The sequence below is a fragment of the Bubalus bubalis genome, chromosome 9 (genome assembly GCF_019923935.1).
Source record: "Bubalus bubalis isolate 160015118507 breed Murrah chromosome 9, NDDB_SH_1, whole genome shotgun sequence".
NCBI lineage: Eukaryota > Metazoa > Chordata > Mammalia > Artiodactyla > Bovidae > Bubalus > Bubalus bubalis.
Window position 1 is genome coordinate 43357496 of NC_059165.1, and position 17565 is coordinate 43375060.

The following is a 17565-nucleotide window of genomic DNA, read 5'->3' on the forward strand; positions in this document are numbered from 1 at the left end:
AAGTGAAAAGTGAAAGTGAAGTCGCTCAGTTGTGTCTGACTCTTTGCGACCCCATGGACTGCAGCCCACCAGGCTCCTCCATCCATGGGATTTTCCAGGCAAGAGTACTGGAGTGGGGGTGCTATTGCCTTCTCCAAAAAGCTATTGAATATGAAAAGAGTTTCCTCAGAGGTTTTCACTGAATTTGTGATTAAGAAGACATGAAGAAGAGGATAAGAGACTATTTGGTTCAGAGGAAGTTTAAACATCAGATGAGATCTTCACTACATGATGATGATGCAGATAGTGACAATCATTGTCTTTGTCATCAAATCATCATTCCCCATCATCCACATCATCATCATCAGGGGATGGAGGTGAGAGCAGGAATGCCCATTCCAGAAAACTCACTTCATGTCAAGTTCTGTATGAAGCTCTTAACAAATATTACCTTATTTATTTACAACCACCAATGACGCAGGTATTAGTATCACCTCAGTTGCACAGGTAAGAAAACAAGAATTTGCCAAGTTAAGAAATTGCTCAAAGATCACTCACTGGTTAAACAGAAGCTCTGGTTGCCACCCAAGGCCAATGATACAGCACGTGAGCTTGACGATGGTGTTGTACTGACTCTTGTTACAGGCAACTTCTAAGAACCCCATTTACACATGATTTCTTTATTCTAGACACAGTTTATGGTAGGTAGAACATCTTAAAATAGGTAAGTTTTTAATAGATAAAAAGTATGAAAAATATAGAAATATCCTTAAACTTTATACAATAATTTTCCACTTTATTCTGTTAAATCAATTTTTGTATCCCTCCTCCAACTTTTCTTTCTATTCTCTCCTCTCCAAAATGTCCAAATTCAATACAGCAATGGGCTAGGACCCCTATACTCACCCCAAGTATAGTTTGAGGGGAGTATGGAGATAACTCACTGTGCAGCTTTCTCATTGGTGTAGGTCTGAGACGGAGTATTTGCTCAATAAATGCTGGCTTCCCTTCTCTTGTCACTTCACATTAAATTTTGTAAAAACACTATCTAGTTCCACCATCATGGGAAGCAAGGGAAGATGCCTCTCTGAAAAAGCAAGAATCTGCTACTTTTATCCAGAATGATACTCTGTGATGAAAAGTCTACTTAGAATTCATGCATTCAATCTATCTACTCACAGCTTGTGCCAAAACCCCGTAGTTGTATTTTGCAATTATAAAGATGCCTACCACATTGAAATGGGATTTAAATATAGTCTTAATGGCATTAAATCCCTTAAGTTTATAAATTTCTGTGCTAATGCATTCAAATAGAATTACTAGGGACTGGGTGGTCTTTGGATGTGATGGTAGAATAGTTAATTTAGTGTGTCCTTTTCAGGCAATTTCCTGAGCCGCATGATACTTTACCACTTAGAAGCTAGGCATCCATGTACCTAAAGCTAGAGAAAGCCAGGTCTTTCACTGAATTCCCAGATGAGAGTTTTTATAGAGATGAACATTTTCTCATTAATTTATCTTCCTAAGTGATTGCTATAGCACTAATCAATTTGTAGTGACTTTTCCAAGGTTGTAACCTTCAATAATGAAATCAGATACTGTATTGAACATAGTGTGGATTGCTTAACCAATTTCAGCTCCTCTCAGATCAATGAAACACAAAACCAAAATGAAGTCAAGAGTTGCTTCATTAGTTATCCTCACTTAGAAGAGCTGAGTAATCTTGTTCAACTGGACGCTGATCTCTTTTCAATGAGAAAAACAGGAGATACCCCATGAGAGAGAAACAGCCATGATCTATGGCAAAGTGACAAGGCAGACTATTCTACAGAGGAGAATCTTCCAGAGGTGGCATGCATGCAATGGTCAGGTACATCAGAAAACAACAAAAACACAGTAAACTGAAGATGCCAGAGTACAGAATGGAAAGCTCCTGCATGTGAGGTTCTTTGTGAGCATTATGCGAGGCTATGATTCAGGAAGTGTGGCAAATTCCACTGTTTACCTGCTCATCAGTCAGTCTCTCTACCTTCTTTGCTCCCTGAATCCCAATTTTGTTCAGCTGGCAATAATTCCTGTGCTTGAAGTAAGGAGAGGCCTACAGACCAAATCCCTAGCTAATAATATTATTCTTTTGCCTCAGGAAGAAGTTTGGATTTTATTCTAGGTGTAATGGGAAGTCAACAGAGAATCCCTTGCAAAGCAGCTTGATATTTGAAAAGGCTACTCTAGCTACAGTTTGGATAATGAGGCTAAGAGTGAAAGGCAGCAGAGACAGAAGCGGTTACAGCAATGAGAGCGGATGGGGGCTTCAACTAGTGGGGTGCCTGCAACGGAGAAAAGTAGATGGATCAGGGCACATCTTTCAGGTAGAGGCCAAGAGACTTTCTGATGGGTTTTATCATATATGCACATTGTATGCCCTCTTTTCTTCATTTAGAACACATTAATTTCGTGCTTAGAAACATATAAACTAAAAGCTGTGTGTGTGTGTGTGTGTGCATCAGTTGTTCAGTCATGTCTGACTCTTTGTGACCCCATGGACTGTAGCCAGCCAGGCTCCTCTGTCCATGGAATTCTCTAGGCAAGAATACTGGGGTGGGTTACCATTTCCTTCTCCAGAAGATCTTTCCAACGCAGGAATCAAACCCGGGTCCCCCACATTGCAAGCAGATTCTGTACTGTCTGAGCTTTTAGAAAGGAAAACTAATTTCTAAAAAATAATGGAAAAATAGTGAATTTTAACCCTTTAATTTTATTTAAACAAGGACTTGAAAGTATTGGATTTAACTCACTGCTTTTTCAATATTAAAGTAAGTTTTTCTAAGACCATCATTACTTTTTAAGCTTCTAATTAAGTGTATCTTTGACTTGGGATCAGATGACTATTGATTTTCAGATAGCTTGGCTGACATATTTGCTAAAAGTCCAATTCTTACATGTGGGCCTAAGAGATAAATCAGGTACCCTTTTACAGGTCTTCTAAGACATGTGTCTCAATTTCTTTATATGGCTCTAATTCTCCACCAGGGAAACTTATTTAGCAACATTTTTCTTAACACATATCAACTATTCTACACATGATCTTAAAATCTGCTCTATTATACATAAGAAATCTAGCCAGATCACTGACACACTTATAGAAATATAGATAAATAGGTAAGAGGGGTTGACAAACTACAGCCTGCAGCCTATTTTTCTGTGGCCCTTGAGATAAAAATGTTTGTTTTTTTTTTTTCAGTTTTAAAGAATTATAAAAAGGAAGAAAAAAAAAGATAAAAATATTTACTACCTGGCCCTTTACAGAAAAAGGGACAGACCATTAGAGAGAAAGGACCAATACAAATTAATGAGATAAACTAGTTTAATCTAGGTAAGATCATTAACCTATTGTATATTTAGTAATTTAAATGGATAGTTTAACTAACCAACTTGCTAGGTTGTATGTGATTAGTTTCCTTGTCACGTCCTACTCTTTGTGACTACATGGACTGTACCACCAGCCTCCTCTGTCCATGGGATTCTACAGGCAAGAATACTGGAGTGGGTAGCCATTCCCATCTCCTAGAGACTTCCAGACCCAGAGATTGAACCCAGGTCTCCTGCACTGCAGGCAAATTCTTTACTATCTTGAGCCACCAGGGAAGCCCACTTGCTAGGTTAGGAAGAGTAAAATAAATCAAGAGCAATGAGCACAATAGTCATTTCTTAAATGATTGAAATTGACTGTTCAGTCCAATGCAGAATCCTATCTCAACCCTCGTTACAGTTTTATCCAATTATTCCTTCTAGGATATAGCTTCCACAGAAACAATGGATACATTTACAATATTTTTGGTACTTTAAGCCAGTATGGTATGGAGTCCCTGTTAAATTTCATAATCACTGACTGGGTGACTGAATTAATTTGGTCTTCTTGCTGATTTTAGCATCATGGCTCCCTCCCTCTCACCAGACACAGAAGGAAGTAAACTTGTTGGCAATTCAGTAGTTGCATTCAGTCTATACAACTCAGTAGTTTAGATAGCACTCAGATAAAATTACCCACTGCCTCAACTTGCTGAATTTCATTAATTGATGCACACAATGCAAATGGTACTTTGGAGAACTTCCATGTTATTTGTTCACAGGTGGATGAGAACCAATCCCAGACAGAGCAGATATATCAATAATCCTTTTCAACACTTCACCACCACACCAAAAAGCAAAAATGAAAGCTAAAGAACAAATAACACCAAAATATACTCAAAACAAATACTAATTTTGATAATATAGGCTAATAAAATCAAGGTGTCTAGGGATCACTTCAGGATGGGGAACACATGTATACCTGTGGCGGATTCATTTTGATATTTGGCAAAACTAATACAATTATGTAAAGTTTAAAAATAAAATAAAAATAAAATAAAATAAAATAAAAAGAATGAGACAAAGAGCTTTGGTAGAAGGCTATGGTTAACAGAGAAGCTTTTGAATTGGATTTCCTGAGTTGAAATCTTTGCTCTGCTGGTTCATAAGAACATGGCTTGGAACAACCTACTTCTCCAAGCCTCAATTCTTTAATCTGTAAAATGAAGACAACAATAAACATCATCCCATTGGACCAACCTGTGAATTATATTAGATAATGATAACTCATCAGAATAGCAAAGTGCATGGGACAGAGCACACACTCTAGTGTGATCATTTAAATACCATTTTTGAGCATAGCTGTTAATATATTAAATTGATTCTAATCAACCTTTGCCATATTGTCCACATTCTTCATAAAAAATACTAGTTCTTTAGGACTATTTCTAAAGAGGGCTTTGAAATACTTGACAATTAACAGCAATAGGAAGACTTTCTTGGATTTATATAGCACTTTAATGCACTTCCACATTTTTTTTCTTGTTTTCTTTGCAGCACAATCTAGAAAGTTCACTAATAAAGGTTATCACTCTCTATTTGGCAGGGTTGGAAAGAGGCTCAGAGAGGTCATCTCATTTGTACTACAGAGGCAACTGCATTCAAAAATTTCGATTCAAAGGCATCTTACTATGTACATGGCTACCCCGTCCCTCAACCTTTTATATTCAGTCATTGGCAAGATAATTTTCCCCCAGGTTTAGATTCAAGAGAAACAATGATTCCTTCTTCCAACAGAAACTTACTGGTCGGGACTGGATTTCTTTGGCGTAGAGAGGTTGCAAGAATTCTGAGTCTCCTTCTAGCTTTAGACCTTTTTCTGTGATTCTCAAGTTTCCCATTCCATCCTAAAATAGAGGTACAGAGAGAACATGGAAAATTTGGTTAGTCCAAATTTCAAAAATACCTTAGGTTTTCAAAAATTGAAACAAAATTATTGCCTTTCTTTTTTTTAAGAACGTGGAATGAGAGGAGGTCAAAATGAAGACATAATATACTTGGAGGCATTGTTCGGTGTGATTATGCATATTACCCTCTTTGCTAACTTATTCTGAGAAAATCTATTTTAAACAATCTTGGAAAATTGAGTAAATTTTTCAAGCAAGCAGAAATCTAAGCAGCACAGATGAAAGGCACCCTTTTGACTAGGCAGTGGTGAAAGAATGGAGGCAGGAGATGAGTGTGGAAAGAAGAAAAAGATGATTTCCCAGGTTAAAGTAAAAGATCTGATATCTGAAACTATGCAGAAATGACAAACTGCAGTATGTTGGTCTAATCCATCCTTTGGACATGGTGTCTTTGGCTCACAAAATATTTAAGGAGTCAAATTATTTACTGACATATTTATTAATACTTTATTATTGGTGGGCTGCCATTTATGGGGTTGCACAGAGTCGGACACAACTGAAGCAACTTAGCAGCAGCAGCAGCAGCATGGAAATATTGAAATATAAAAGTAGAAAGGATAAATAGCAAACACTTATGTAGTTATCATTCATCTTCAACAATTATCAACTTATGGCTACTGTTCTCTATTACAGCTACTATATCAAACTCCTTTATTTAAATATAACCATAATACCATTACCACAGCAAAAAGATAAATAAAATTACTGCTAAATATTATCAAGTACCCAGGGTCAATGTTCAAGTCTCATGAATATTCTTCTCTTTATATCTTTTTGTTTGAAATCAAGTTCCCTATTGCAATTGTTTGGTACATAAAATACTAGATCATCTCCTTAAATCTCCTCAATTTCTGTCACACATCCACACACAAAAACACACTTATTTGATAAACAAAATGACATTTTTTCCAATAGCATTTTCCCGAGTTTCGATTTTGCTGAACATTCCCATAATTTCATGTCATGTGTTCCTCTCTCTCCTGAATTTTCTGTAAGTCAAGAAGCTTAAGGAGATTCAGGGTCAGTTTCCTAGGAAAATACATCCTAGAAAATGAAATGTATTCATTTTCTTTTGTTACCACCACAAATAACCACAAACTCAATGGTTTAAGGCAGCACAAATTTATTATCTGTATGTTAGAAGTCAGACCCAGGGCTCAAAGGGGAAAATCAAGGTGACAGCAGGGTGCTACACTCTTTTAGAAGGCCCTAAGGCAGAACCCATTTCTTGACATTTTCTCATTTCTCAAGGCTGCCCACATTCCTTGGCTTGTGGCCCCTTCCATCTGCAAGTCAGCAATGGTTGGTTGAATCTTTCTTACATTGAATCATTCCAACAATGAATTATCTGTCTCTCTATTTTTTTTTTAATAACTTAGGTATAGATTTTATTCAGATTTCATAATTTTTACAAGTTTTATTTTCTTTTTAAAAAAACTTTTAAAATTTATTTCTAATTGAAGGATAACTGCTTTAGAGTATTGCATTGGTTTAGACACTTAAAGTTCACAAAGCATACAAGGATAATCTATGTTAAGATCACCTGGTTAGCAACCATAATTCTATCATAACATTAATTCCCTTTTGCCATGTAATGCAACATATTGATGGATTCTGAGATTAGGACATTGATGTTTTTAGAAGGGAGGGCATTTTTTCTGCCTACCACATGCTCTATCAGGAAGCAGTGAACGTCTTTTGCAATGATGTCATAAGCCACTGGTGACTGAGAGGATCCATTATTTCAGTAGAGATTTCAAACTGGTGATAAAATAATTATTTCTTAATTTATTATCTGGGGTATTGCATCAAGAGAAATTATATATCATCAACTACATGTTTACCCTAAATTATATAAAAACTTGATAGATGCTTGATTTTTCCTCCTTTATTGATTAATGTTAAAAATTTGAATTGGTTACCTAATATTCTCCAAAGATGACCAAAGGTTTTCTTTTTTTAAAAAATAAGGTTTTCATTTAACCTCATGGATCTTACAGTGTTATTACCTATTTTCCATACCAAAAATCCCTGTTTTCAATAACATCAATATGACTACTCATTTGATTTAACCCACAAGACACAAAGAACAGTTTCAGAAAAACCAATGCCACTAACCATACTAACATTATGATTAAGAAAAGCAACTAAAAATTTGCCCTTAAAAAATCTTGAGTATGTACAACTAGTAAACTATAATCAAATGGCTGCATTTTAAAGTCATTTAAAATAGTTCTATTCTGAATGGTTATGTCAGCAACCTCTTTTCAGTTAGGTTCAACTGTTTCATCCCTGCCCACACACCTGCTGCTTCAATTTTTCATGAATGCTTTTTTAAAGTCTTGTTTTGTTATAGATTTGTGAACTATTTAGATGGAACCAAAGTCAAATCTATAAACCAAGATACATTCAAAGAAGTCTAGCTTCTGTCACAGTATATTTCTGTCACATTATATTTCTTTCTTCTCCAAGTAAAGGTGTGTGTTTGTATCTGTATCAGCCAGGGTTCTCCAGAGAAACAGAGCTAATAATATGTCTGTGTAGGTATGCATGTACATATATCCACACGCATGCACACACATTCATTCACTCATTCATTTTAAGGATCTGACTTAGGAAGTTACGAAGACTGACAAATCTCCAGATCTGCAGACAGTAAGCTGGGGATTCAGATTAATTAAATAAACCCTATGTGTTATATATATATATATATATATATATATATATATATATATGATTTAAAATATATATGAATATATAAAATGCATTAAAAATTTATTCCTGCATTTTCCCAAAACCATTTGAAAAGTGCAAAATTCAGATGAAAACTTCAGGTTATCAGCATCTCATGAAAACTGAAAGCCATGGCAAGTCTCAGTCTGCCTTCTCACATAGCTGCCATTGGCTAGAGGTACAGAGCAGCCTGAATCAAATGCTCTCTAGGTCACCACAATTTTCGCCCAACCTATATCACTAAGCTATGTTTTATCACACCCCTAAACCTTATGACTTAAGTCTACTATATCTTCTCTCCAGCACTGCTATGTGTTCTGTACCTCAATATACTTGTTATAGACATTGTATGGGGGTAGGGGGACTCTAAGTGACCAAGTGGAGGATACACATTTTTCCCCAATTTTCTTTTATAACGGCACTTCAGTCCATGGATGAGAACAGATCTTTCTTGGTCAATATTGTTCTTTCATGGATAGCAGGTCATCTGTATATTTCTATTGTTGTTACTTGTGGGGACAGCTTTTCCAAGAGGGTCCTAGCCTGGGCATTTAAACCCAGTGTGAGGGGCAGTAGGCTGGAAGGCATGCCCATATCACACAAGCATCAGGGAGGATCCACAACAAAGAGAAAAAGCAAAAGCAAATATCCACACAGCCCTCCCCCCACCAAAAGGGGGTATGAGTTATTGTATTTTGGGTTATTATGATGATTTCCATTAGCTGGAGAAGCAGATCTTTTCATAGAAATGTAACAGAGAAAGCAAACCTCATTCCAAGTTGGATCTATTCCCTTAGCTCTAACCCTTGAGCTCTCTGTTGCTTGTACTTAGTCATGTTGGTTTGCACTTTTGTAAAAGAATGTTGACTACAGACTGAAAAACACAGGATAGCTCATTCTCAAGGTGCTGGCCTTTAAAGGTATAACACTTTCCCATTCATATAAAGGTAAAAAGTTTCAGAACAGAAAATACCAATTATGTTGTTATAGGTTTATACTAACATTCCGACCAGACCCACATGGACGGATGCAAGAACAATGGATTCCTGCAACAACAAGCCATTCCCCACACTTTTAGTATAAAAGAAGCCTGCATTTTAACTTGTATAAGATGGTTCTTTGGGACCCTTGCATCTTTCCTTGGTAGCTCAGTTGGTAAAGAATCTGCCTGCGGTACAGGAGACCTGGGTTCGATCCCTGGGTTGGGAAGTTTCCCTGGAGAAGGAAATAGCAAACCACTCCAATGTCCTTGCCTGGAAAACCCCATGGACAGAGGAGCCTGATGGGCTGCAGTCCATGGGATCGCAAGGAGTCAGGCATGACTGAGTGACTAACACTTTCACTTGGGACCCTAGTCCACCATCTTCTCAGTATGAAGACTTTCTGAATAAAGTCACTATTCCTCATCTCAGCAACTCATCCCTGAATTCTTGGCCTGTCTTATGGTGAGCAATATAAGCTTGGACTCTGTAACAGAAACACATACTAAACCTGACATCTACAGATAGACTTCTGTGGTTAAGTTGCTCAGTCGTGTCTGACTCCGCGACCCCATGGACTGCAGCACATCAGGCTTCCCTGTCCTTCACTGTCTCCTGGAGTTTGCTCAAATTCATGTCCACTGAGTTGGCAATGCCATCCAACCATCTCATTCTCTATCACCCCCTTCTCCTTCTGCCTTTAATATTTCCTAAGTTAGTTAATTTTTTTCTGATGTGTATTTATCAAACCAAATGGAACTCCTAAATATTCTTAAATAAAAGATTATATTTGGGGTAATCAGCAAGCTAATTTCAAATAAATCTCCTTCCTTTCTTATAGTTCATTCATAAATACCCTATTAGTATTTATTGATGACTTACTATGTTCCAATTACTATACTCTGTGTTTTTTACTTTAATTTCATTTTCTTTATCATTATTGAAATTACCATGCTACTTCTTGATTTTAACTATAATAAAATAATCATATAGATGTGCAAACATTTGGCAACAAAGTTGTTAATTGCCATTTCATTTTATAAAATAAAAACATGAAAAATTAGAAAATAAAAGTTTCACGTTAAAAGGGTAAATATGCTACAATGGGATATGATGTAGCTCTTGTAGAGGAATATTTAAGAACACAGGCAAATATTCACAGTCCATTATTAAGTGAAAAAAAATTGATTAACAAATACATATGTATATTTCATACCATTTTTTATAACTATATATACATATGTATATACATACATACATGGACTTAAGGGGAAAAATTCTAGAGAACATTTCGCAGGGAAAAAATTATACAAAAACATACATTTAAATGTTAAGGTTAGCTATTTTTGTATGCCTAAAATATGAGTGTTTTTATTTTCTTCCTTTTGCTTATCTGTACTATATAATTTTCTCTAACAATTTTTGAATTTTAAGAGGTTATAAAACATTTTATGCTTTATTTTAAAAATCAATCTTTATCAAAAATGTATACTATGTCATATATTTGATGCTAGTGGTAATGAACACACCTGGCAATGCAGGAGATATAAGAGATGAGGGTTCAATGCCTGGGTTGGGAAGACCTCCTGGAGGAGGGCAAGGCAACCCACTCCAATATTCTTGCCTAGAGAATCTCATGGACAGAGGACCCTGGCGGGCTGTAGTCCACAGGGCCACACAGAGTTGGACATGACTGAATCAACTCAACACACATGCATCCTTACATTATCTAACGTAATTATCATCTCCTCAACGGTCTTATGAGATAGTTATTATTTTCCTTATTTTATACGTGAGAAAATTTACTGGTAAATAACTTATTCACTGGTAAGTGACTCAATAAAAAAGGCTGAGCGCCGAAGAATTGATGCCTTTGCACTGTGGTGCAGAAGACTCTTGAGAGTCCCTTGGACAGCAAGGAGATCAAACCAGTCCATCCAAAAGGAAATGAGTCCTGAATAGTCACTGGAAGGACTGATGCTGAAGCTGAAACTCCAGTACTTTGGCCACCTGATGCAAAGAACTGACTCATTGGAAAAGACCCTGAATGCTGGGAAAGACTGAAGGCAGGAGAAGGGGCGACCGATGATGAGATGCTTAGATGACATCACTGACTCAAAATGGACATGAGTTTGAGTAAACTCCAGGAGATAGTGGAGAACCGGGAAGCCCGGCAAGCTGCAGTCCATGGGGTCGCAGAGAGTTGGACACGACTGAGCAACAACAGCAGCAACTCACTCACAGTTACATACCTAGTTAATGACAGAATCAGGAACTTAAACCCAAGACTATCAAATTCAGACTATATACTTTTACTCATTATTTGAACCCAATCTAATGTATATTTAAAGTATCTTTCTTAATACCACTTTGATTTTCACTTACTTGGTTGGTGTGCTCAGCAACTGTAGAGAGGGTCATCTCCAACTGCAAGACTAACACCATCCAGTTTTATGGTCAAATACCTTTTTTCCACCTTCCCAGAGTCTAAAGGCTCTTTATTACAACCCAACTGCCTCCCATGGGACTATACACAGGCTAAATCATCTGCTATTTCTGGGAAGCCTACTGTGTGCTTAACTATGTGCTGCAAGCTATGGGGAGGCAGAAAGAGGAACAGCCCTTGTCAAACATGTCCTCTGAGCTGTTTATAATACAGGTGGCACACAGCCAAAGAAGAATAGTCAAGGAAATATAAGAAAGAGCAACGTTTGAGAAAAGCTCATCCAATCCAGCAGTCAATTAACTCCTTTGTAATAGCAGTTTCACTTTTACTTTAATGCCTTTTTTGGTAAGAAGTGTGTGTGCTGAGTCACTCACTACCAATTTGCCAAATGCTTATTGTTTCTTCCATTTACAGGTTCTTCCTATACTTGTGCCTCATCACTTCATTTTCCACTTTCTGTCCCAGTCCCTAGGTCTGCCCAAGATACGTGGCAGGAAAGCTCTTTCCAATAGTGTGAATTATTGTCATTGTGCATGTGCGTGCTCAGTTGTGTCTGACTCTTTGCAACTCCATGGTCTGTAACCCACCAGACTCCTCTGTCCATGGAATTTTCCAGGCAAAAATACTGGAGTGGGTTTCCATTTCCTACTGCAGGGGTTCTTGCCAATCTAGGGACTTAACTATGGTCTCCTGAGAAAGTCTAGGGACTTTCCCTGGTCTCCTGCATTGACAGGCGGATTCTCTACCACTGCACCACCTGGGAAGCCCCTGAATCACTATGATTAGCCTCTATTTGCAAACTATAATACATACTAGAGTAGCCGACTAAATAAGTTCTCACATTAGCATCTCCTTTGATAGCTCTGGAACAATCAGACTGGATTAAATGCACACTGAAACAGCTTGAGAACAGCCTTATTTAAAGCTATTTTACTTTAACTGCACAAGAAGCTACGGGTATTATTAAGATAGGAGTTTTAGGTCAGTTTTGAATCAAAACTTCCTTCCCAGTAAGATGGAAAAAGAAGCATTGGGAAGATTCACAGTCATTCCCAAAGTAATTAGAAATAGACCATTTCCCCCCCCCCCCCCCCCTTCAAATGGCAAAACGTCATTCTTTGAAGGAAGCACGAAAATTCTAGCAGCCCACTAGCTGGCCTTGACTGAGCCAACATCATTCAGCCAATGGTCCTACATTTGACAAAGTACACTTGGGACAGAAGTGGGAACCCAGGACCCACTGTCCCAGTGAGGGAATGGTCTCTGCTGACCTGTCAGTACAGTGTCCCCTGGGCCTACCCCCTGCCTAGCACACAAGAGTTTTCACAAACACATGAGCAAATCTCATTATTTTTCCAGGCCAAGTTAGAGTGGCCCCTTGTAAGGTCTTCTGAAGGAGATAGGGCCTGGAGACAGGTACAGAGGTGGGTGGAATTTAGAGAGAATCTCCTTCTGGGCTGGACCAAAGATGATGGCATTTGCTCTTCATGTTTTATCTGGGTTACACTGTCCAGTTAATTGTTTCAAGTGGCCAGTTTTCCACAAGATGAGTCGAGAATAAATGCACAGATTTCAGAGTGGCAGGACAATAGACTGAAATATTAATTTGTTTCTTTCTTCATATCTCCCATGTCAGACTCCAGCCCTTTTCATCACCATTTCAGATAGGTTCTCAGGCTTTATAATCACGTAGCTTGGAGATTTTGAGAGCAAAGAAGCAGAGGCGGCCTGAAAGCACTGGGGTTTCTTATCATTTGTAAGAGGTAACTCTCAATAAATGGACTGTCAGGCATGTTGGGCAGGGAGGCAAGTAGAAGATGAGATTCATTTCCACTGGGGATGGAGAAGGCGTCTATGATTTCCATGAGTTCTAGAGACTACTGTCCTGCCAGCATCCCTAGGGGAGTTAGGACCTCAGGGAGAAATGGATGCAGGACTCCAGCCTCTCCAAACTTCCCCCTTCCCAGGAATAGCAGAGAGATCCCTTTTCAAGACACAAAGGGACCACAGTTCTCTGAGCCATTGCCAGTGAAAGACAGTGACTAGTGCCCTTCAGGGCTAACCCACTAGTGCTGGGCAAAACATTGAGATGTCCAAACATCCCAAGCGCTGTGGAATGCCCTGTTGGCCCTTATGGAGTGAGGGATGAGAATCAGTATTGCCTTCCTCTAAAGAAAGTATTATTTCTTGCTCCTCTCATTTTCTTGCTATATCAGCATCAAACAGGTTTTTAATTCCATCAGCACATTTTCAAGCCTGAAGTAATGCCAGGTCCTATTTTAGTAAGCAGGTCTCAAGATGAGCTCTTGTTGTAACAGTTTTAATGGTAGGCATTGCTTGATTTTGATCAGAGTGAAACTGTATCTGTACACAGATTGCTTCAGAAAGGCAAGCTTCAGGAGAGATGGGATTTTGTTGTCTGAACTCTCAATTTCTACAACATTGCTTGATTCATAGGATGTGATCAGCAAATACTTGTGAAGTATTATAATGTCATTTCAAATAAAGCTGTATTTTGAAAGGTGTACTGTGGGAACTGCAAAGATGTTAAAAGCTCAACCTGTCCCTTGAGCAGATTTCAAAATACAGCAAGAGTTCTCAACTAGGGTGGTACAGTGCTGAATGGGTGAAAACTGGTGATTGGGTGAAGATGCAAATCACACTCTTATATATAAAGCACAGATATGCTTATATATAGAGTGCATACACAGTATATTAATATAATTAAAATTTCATGGTGAGGGGAGTGAGGAGTCTAAAAATGCTCTCAGGGAGGGGGAGGCAATAATGAAAAGAAAAAAGTTGAGAAATACTCCACCAGAATGTTATAGATTTTGAGATTGCTCCATCTTTCCTCCCTTTAATCCGTAAGCAGTCACTTCTGCCATTCACATACTGAACCTTCCTCTCAGCCTGTAAAATGTAATGACATGGTAGCACACAGGTAAAGCAGAAAGTCCTTAATGTAATATTTAACACCTTCTTCATCTGGCACCGGCCACTTCTCCAGCCTCATCTCTTATCGGTTTCCCTTCACTCTGTCACAAAGCAGGCTAGCAATTTCTCCAAAGTCTTTGCCTTTTCAGTTTTCACTAATGTCCCTCCCTTGGCCAACAAGGCTCTTCCTAACCCTTCTGCCTCTCTCTCCAGTCCTTTGGTTTTGGTCAGATGTCTTTTCTGGGTCTAGGGGCCCTTCTCTGATGTGCACACTTCGTGAGCACCTCCATCACAGCATTTACCCACAGCAGTACAATGATCCATTGACATCTGTGTCCTTCCACTTGACTTCAAATTCCTTGAGATGAGTGGTAGTGTGTCAGTCCTTACTCCATCTTTCAGGCCCAATATATTGTCTATAACTAAGTATGTGACTGCAAGAGCAATAAAAAGTAAGCTAGAGAGGGCTCAGAAAGGATGCATCAGTGCAAACGAAAAACAGTAACAAAGCTACCATTGCTATAAGCATTAGGCAAAGCACTTGACTGACATGTCCATTAATCCTCATTATAACTCTAGTGGGTAGGCAATGTTAGCCCATTTCATAGTTGAGAAAACTGATGTTCGGACACCCTGATACCACACTGCATACTGCATGGTTAAGATCCAAGTGTTTTCCCAGCCCTGTGTTAAATGCAAAGTGATGAGGATTGAAGATCGAGTCCCTCTCTTCTAGGAGCTGCTCGTTTAAAGGACAAAACACAAGTAACACACGTAACGGCGAGGGTGTGGACATACAGGGACTCACATTCCACTGGTGGGAACACAATAGGGGGCAGGCACTTACAAAAGGATTTGACTGTTCAAGAGTTAAACACAGTCACCACGCGACCCAGAAACTCCACTCTGAGCCATCTGCCCAAGATAAATTAAAACCTACGCTCACACAAAGACTGGAACATAAATGGCCATTATAGTAAAATTCTTAATAGTCAAAAAGGAGAAACAAGCCAGATGCTCACCAACTGATGAATATATAAAATATTCTATGGAATACTATTTAGCAGTGCAAAAGGAACAAAATGATCCATGCCACAACACAGATAAATCTCAAAAACATTATGCTAAGTGAATGAAGCCAGACACAAAAGATCATGTATTGTATGAGTCTGCTTATATATAACATCCAGTGAGGCAAATTTATAAAGGTAGAAAGTAGATTAGCAGTAGAGTCATAGATTAGGATTGAGGAGTGACTTTAAAAAACCCTAAGGGATTTTACTGAGATTACAGAACTGCTCTAAATTTGGAATGTGATGATAGTGGCCAAAACCAGTAAATTTACCAAAAATCACTGAAATCACATTTAAAGGGCTGAATCTTATAGTGTGTAGATTTAACCTTAACAAGTTGTTGTTTTTGTTTGTTTGTTTTTTTAAGAGTAATAGACATACACTGATATTCCAAGAAAAAAGAAATCCAGTTCAGGAGACATGACATGTGCTTTCAAATTCTCCAAATTAATAAAGAGAACAGGTTCAGAGACATGTGCTGGGGCAAGAGGTAGCAGGTTCAAGAGGGAACTGGTAAGAGACAACTCCATTATTTGTCCTTAGCTGGTGTGTAGGGATAAAAGAAAGATTCTGGCAAGTGTTCTGTTCCCATCAAGGACCAAGCTGGGGAAGGAGGAGCAGCGTGAGGGAAGACGCAGCAACTGCACTAGACCCAGGAAGTATTTACTGACCAAGTCAATTACATTGCGGGTAGTCTAGGAAGGTTGCTATTGATCTTTTCCAGCGAGCATTAAATATTGGACTGTAATTGGTGCTGAATGACAACACAACAGCAAAGACCAGATGACCCCTCAGTGTCTGGGTCACAGGTTCTGATCCTTTGTGTCAGCTGCTATATAATCTCAACTTTATTCGTATGTTCCTTCTTTTACCATTCATGTCAACTTAGCCTGTAGTTTTTCTTTCTTCTCCTTATTACTTCCCAGTTATCACCAAAGCTAAGCCTCAAAGACTGGTTACAATAGTGTGTGTGTGTGTGTGTGTGTGTGTGTGTGTGAGTGAGTGAGTGAAGGGGGCATATAAGACACATACATCTGTCAAATTGCTTTGCTGCCTCACTGAGTCAGAATTGTGATTTCTCATTTATGCTTTATAACATCTCATCAAGTTGTTTTAATGATTTATAGGTTCAAGTCCATGGTATTTGAAGCATTCTATATTTCCTGGATGCCAGTAGTAATATATAGATGGGCATCCTTTGCTCTATAATTTTCCTGGGGATGAGACAATTGGCCAAAGAGAGGGAATTCCTCTCCCATGCATACACGCAGGCAATAAGCCTCAGTCTCTTTATTTCTAAATGACTTTGTTACTACTTGTTCTTTAGGGCATACCTCTCAGTTTCCTTGAGAAGTCTTCCATGATATTCCTCAATCTTTTAGAAACCACCTTATCTCAGTAATGGGAACACACAAATACATACACACAGCATTATGGTATATTGGCTAAGAATATGAATTCTAGAATCAGACTGTATAGTTACAGCGCTCGTATGACCACTTAACTTGCTAGTACCCTTACATACCTCACTCTCCTTACATGAATACTTACAAGATAATAATATCCTATAAACAGACGATTAAATCAGACAACTCCTGTGTATCAGTCAAATACCAAGATATAAACATCTGAATGCAGAGTTCCAAAGAATAGCAAGAAGAGATAAGAAAGCCTTCTTCAGCAATCAATGCAAAGAAATAGAGGAAAACAACAGAATGGGAAAGACTAGGGATCTCTTCAAGAAAATCAGAGATACCAAAGGAACATTTCATGCAAAGATGAGCTCGATAAAGGACAGAAATGGTATGGACCTAACAGAAGCAGAAGATATCAAGAACAGGTGGCAAGAATACACAGAAGAACTGTACAAAAAAGATCTTCACGACCCAGATAATCACAATAGTGTGATCACTGACCTAGAGCCAGACATCCTGGAATGTGAAGTCAAGTGGGCCTTAGAAAGCATCACTACGAACAAAGCTAGTGGAGGTGATGGAATTCCAGTTGAGCTATTTCAAATCCTAAAAGATGATGCTGTGAAAGTGCTGCACTCAATATACCAGCAAATGTGGAAAACTCAGCAGTGGCCACAGGACTGGAAA

General features: G+C 38.4%; 1 protein-coding gene across 9 annotated transcripts in view; it reads right to left on the reverse strand.

Annotated features, from left to right (window-relative positions):
- Positions 1–17565, reverse strand: part of SGCD (sarcoglycan delta) — a 1096788-nt gene that overhangs the window by 239477 nt on the left and 839746 nt on the right. For all 9 annotated transcript variants that reach the window (XM_044947411.2, XM_044947410.2, XM_044947415.2 and 6 more), the window contains one exon: positions 5133–5234. In XM_044947411.2, coding sequence (XP_044803346.1) covers positions 5133–5234 — 102 coding nt within the window. The remainder of the gene's footprint in view (positions 1–5132; positions 5235–17565) is intronic.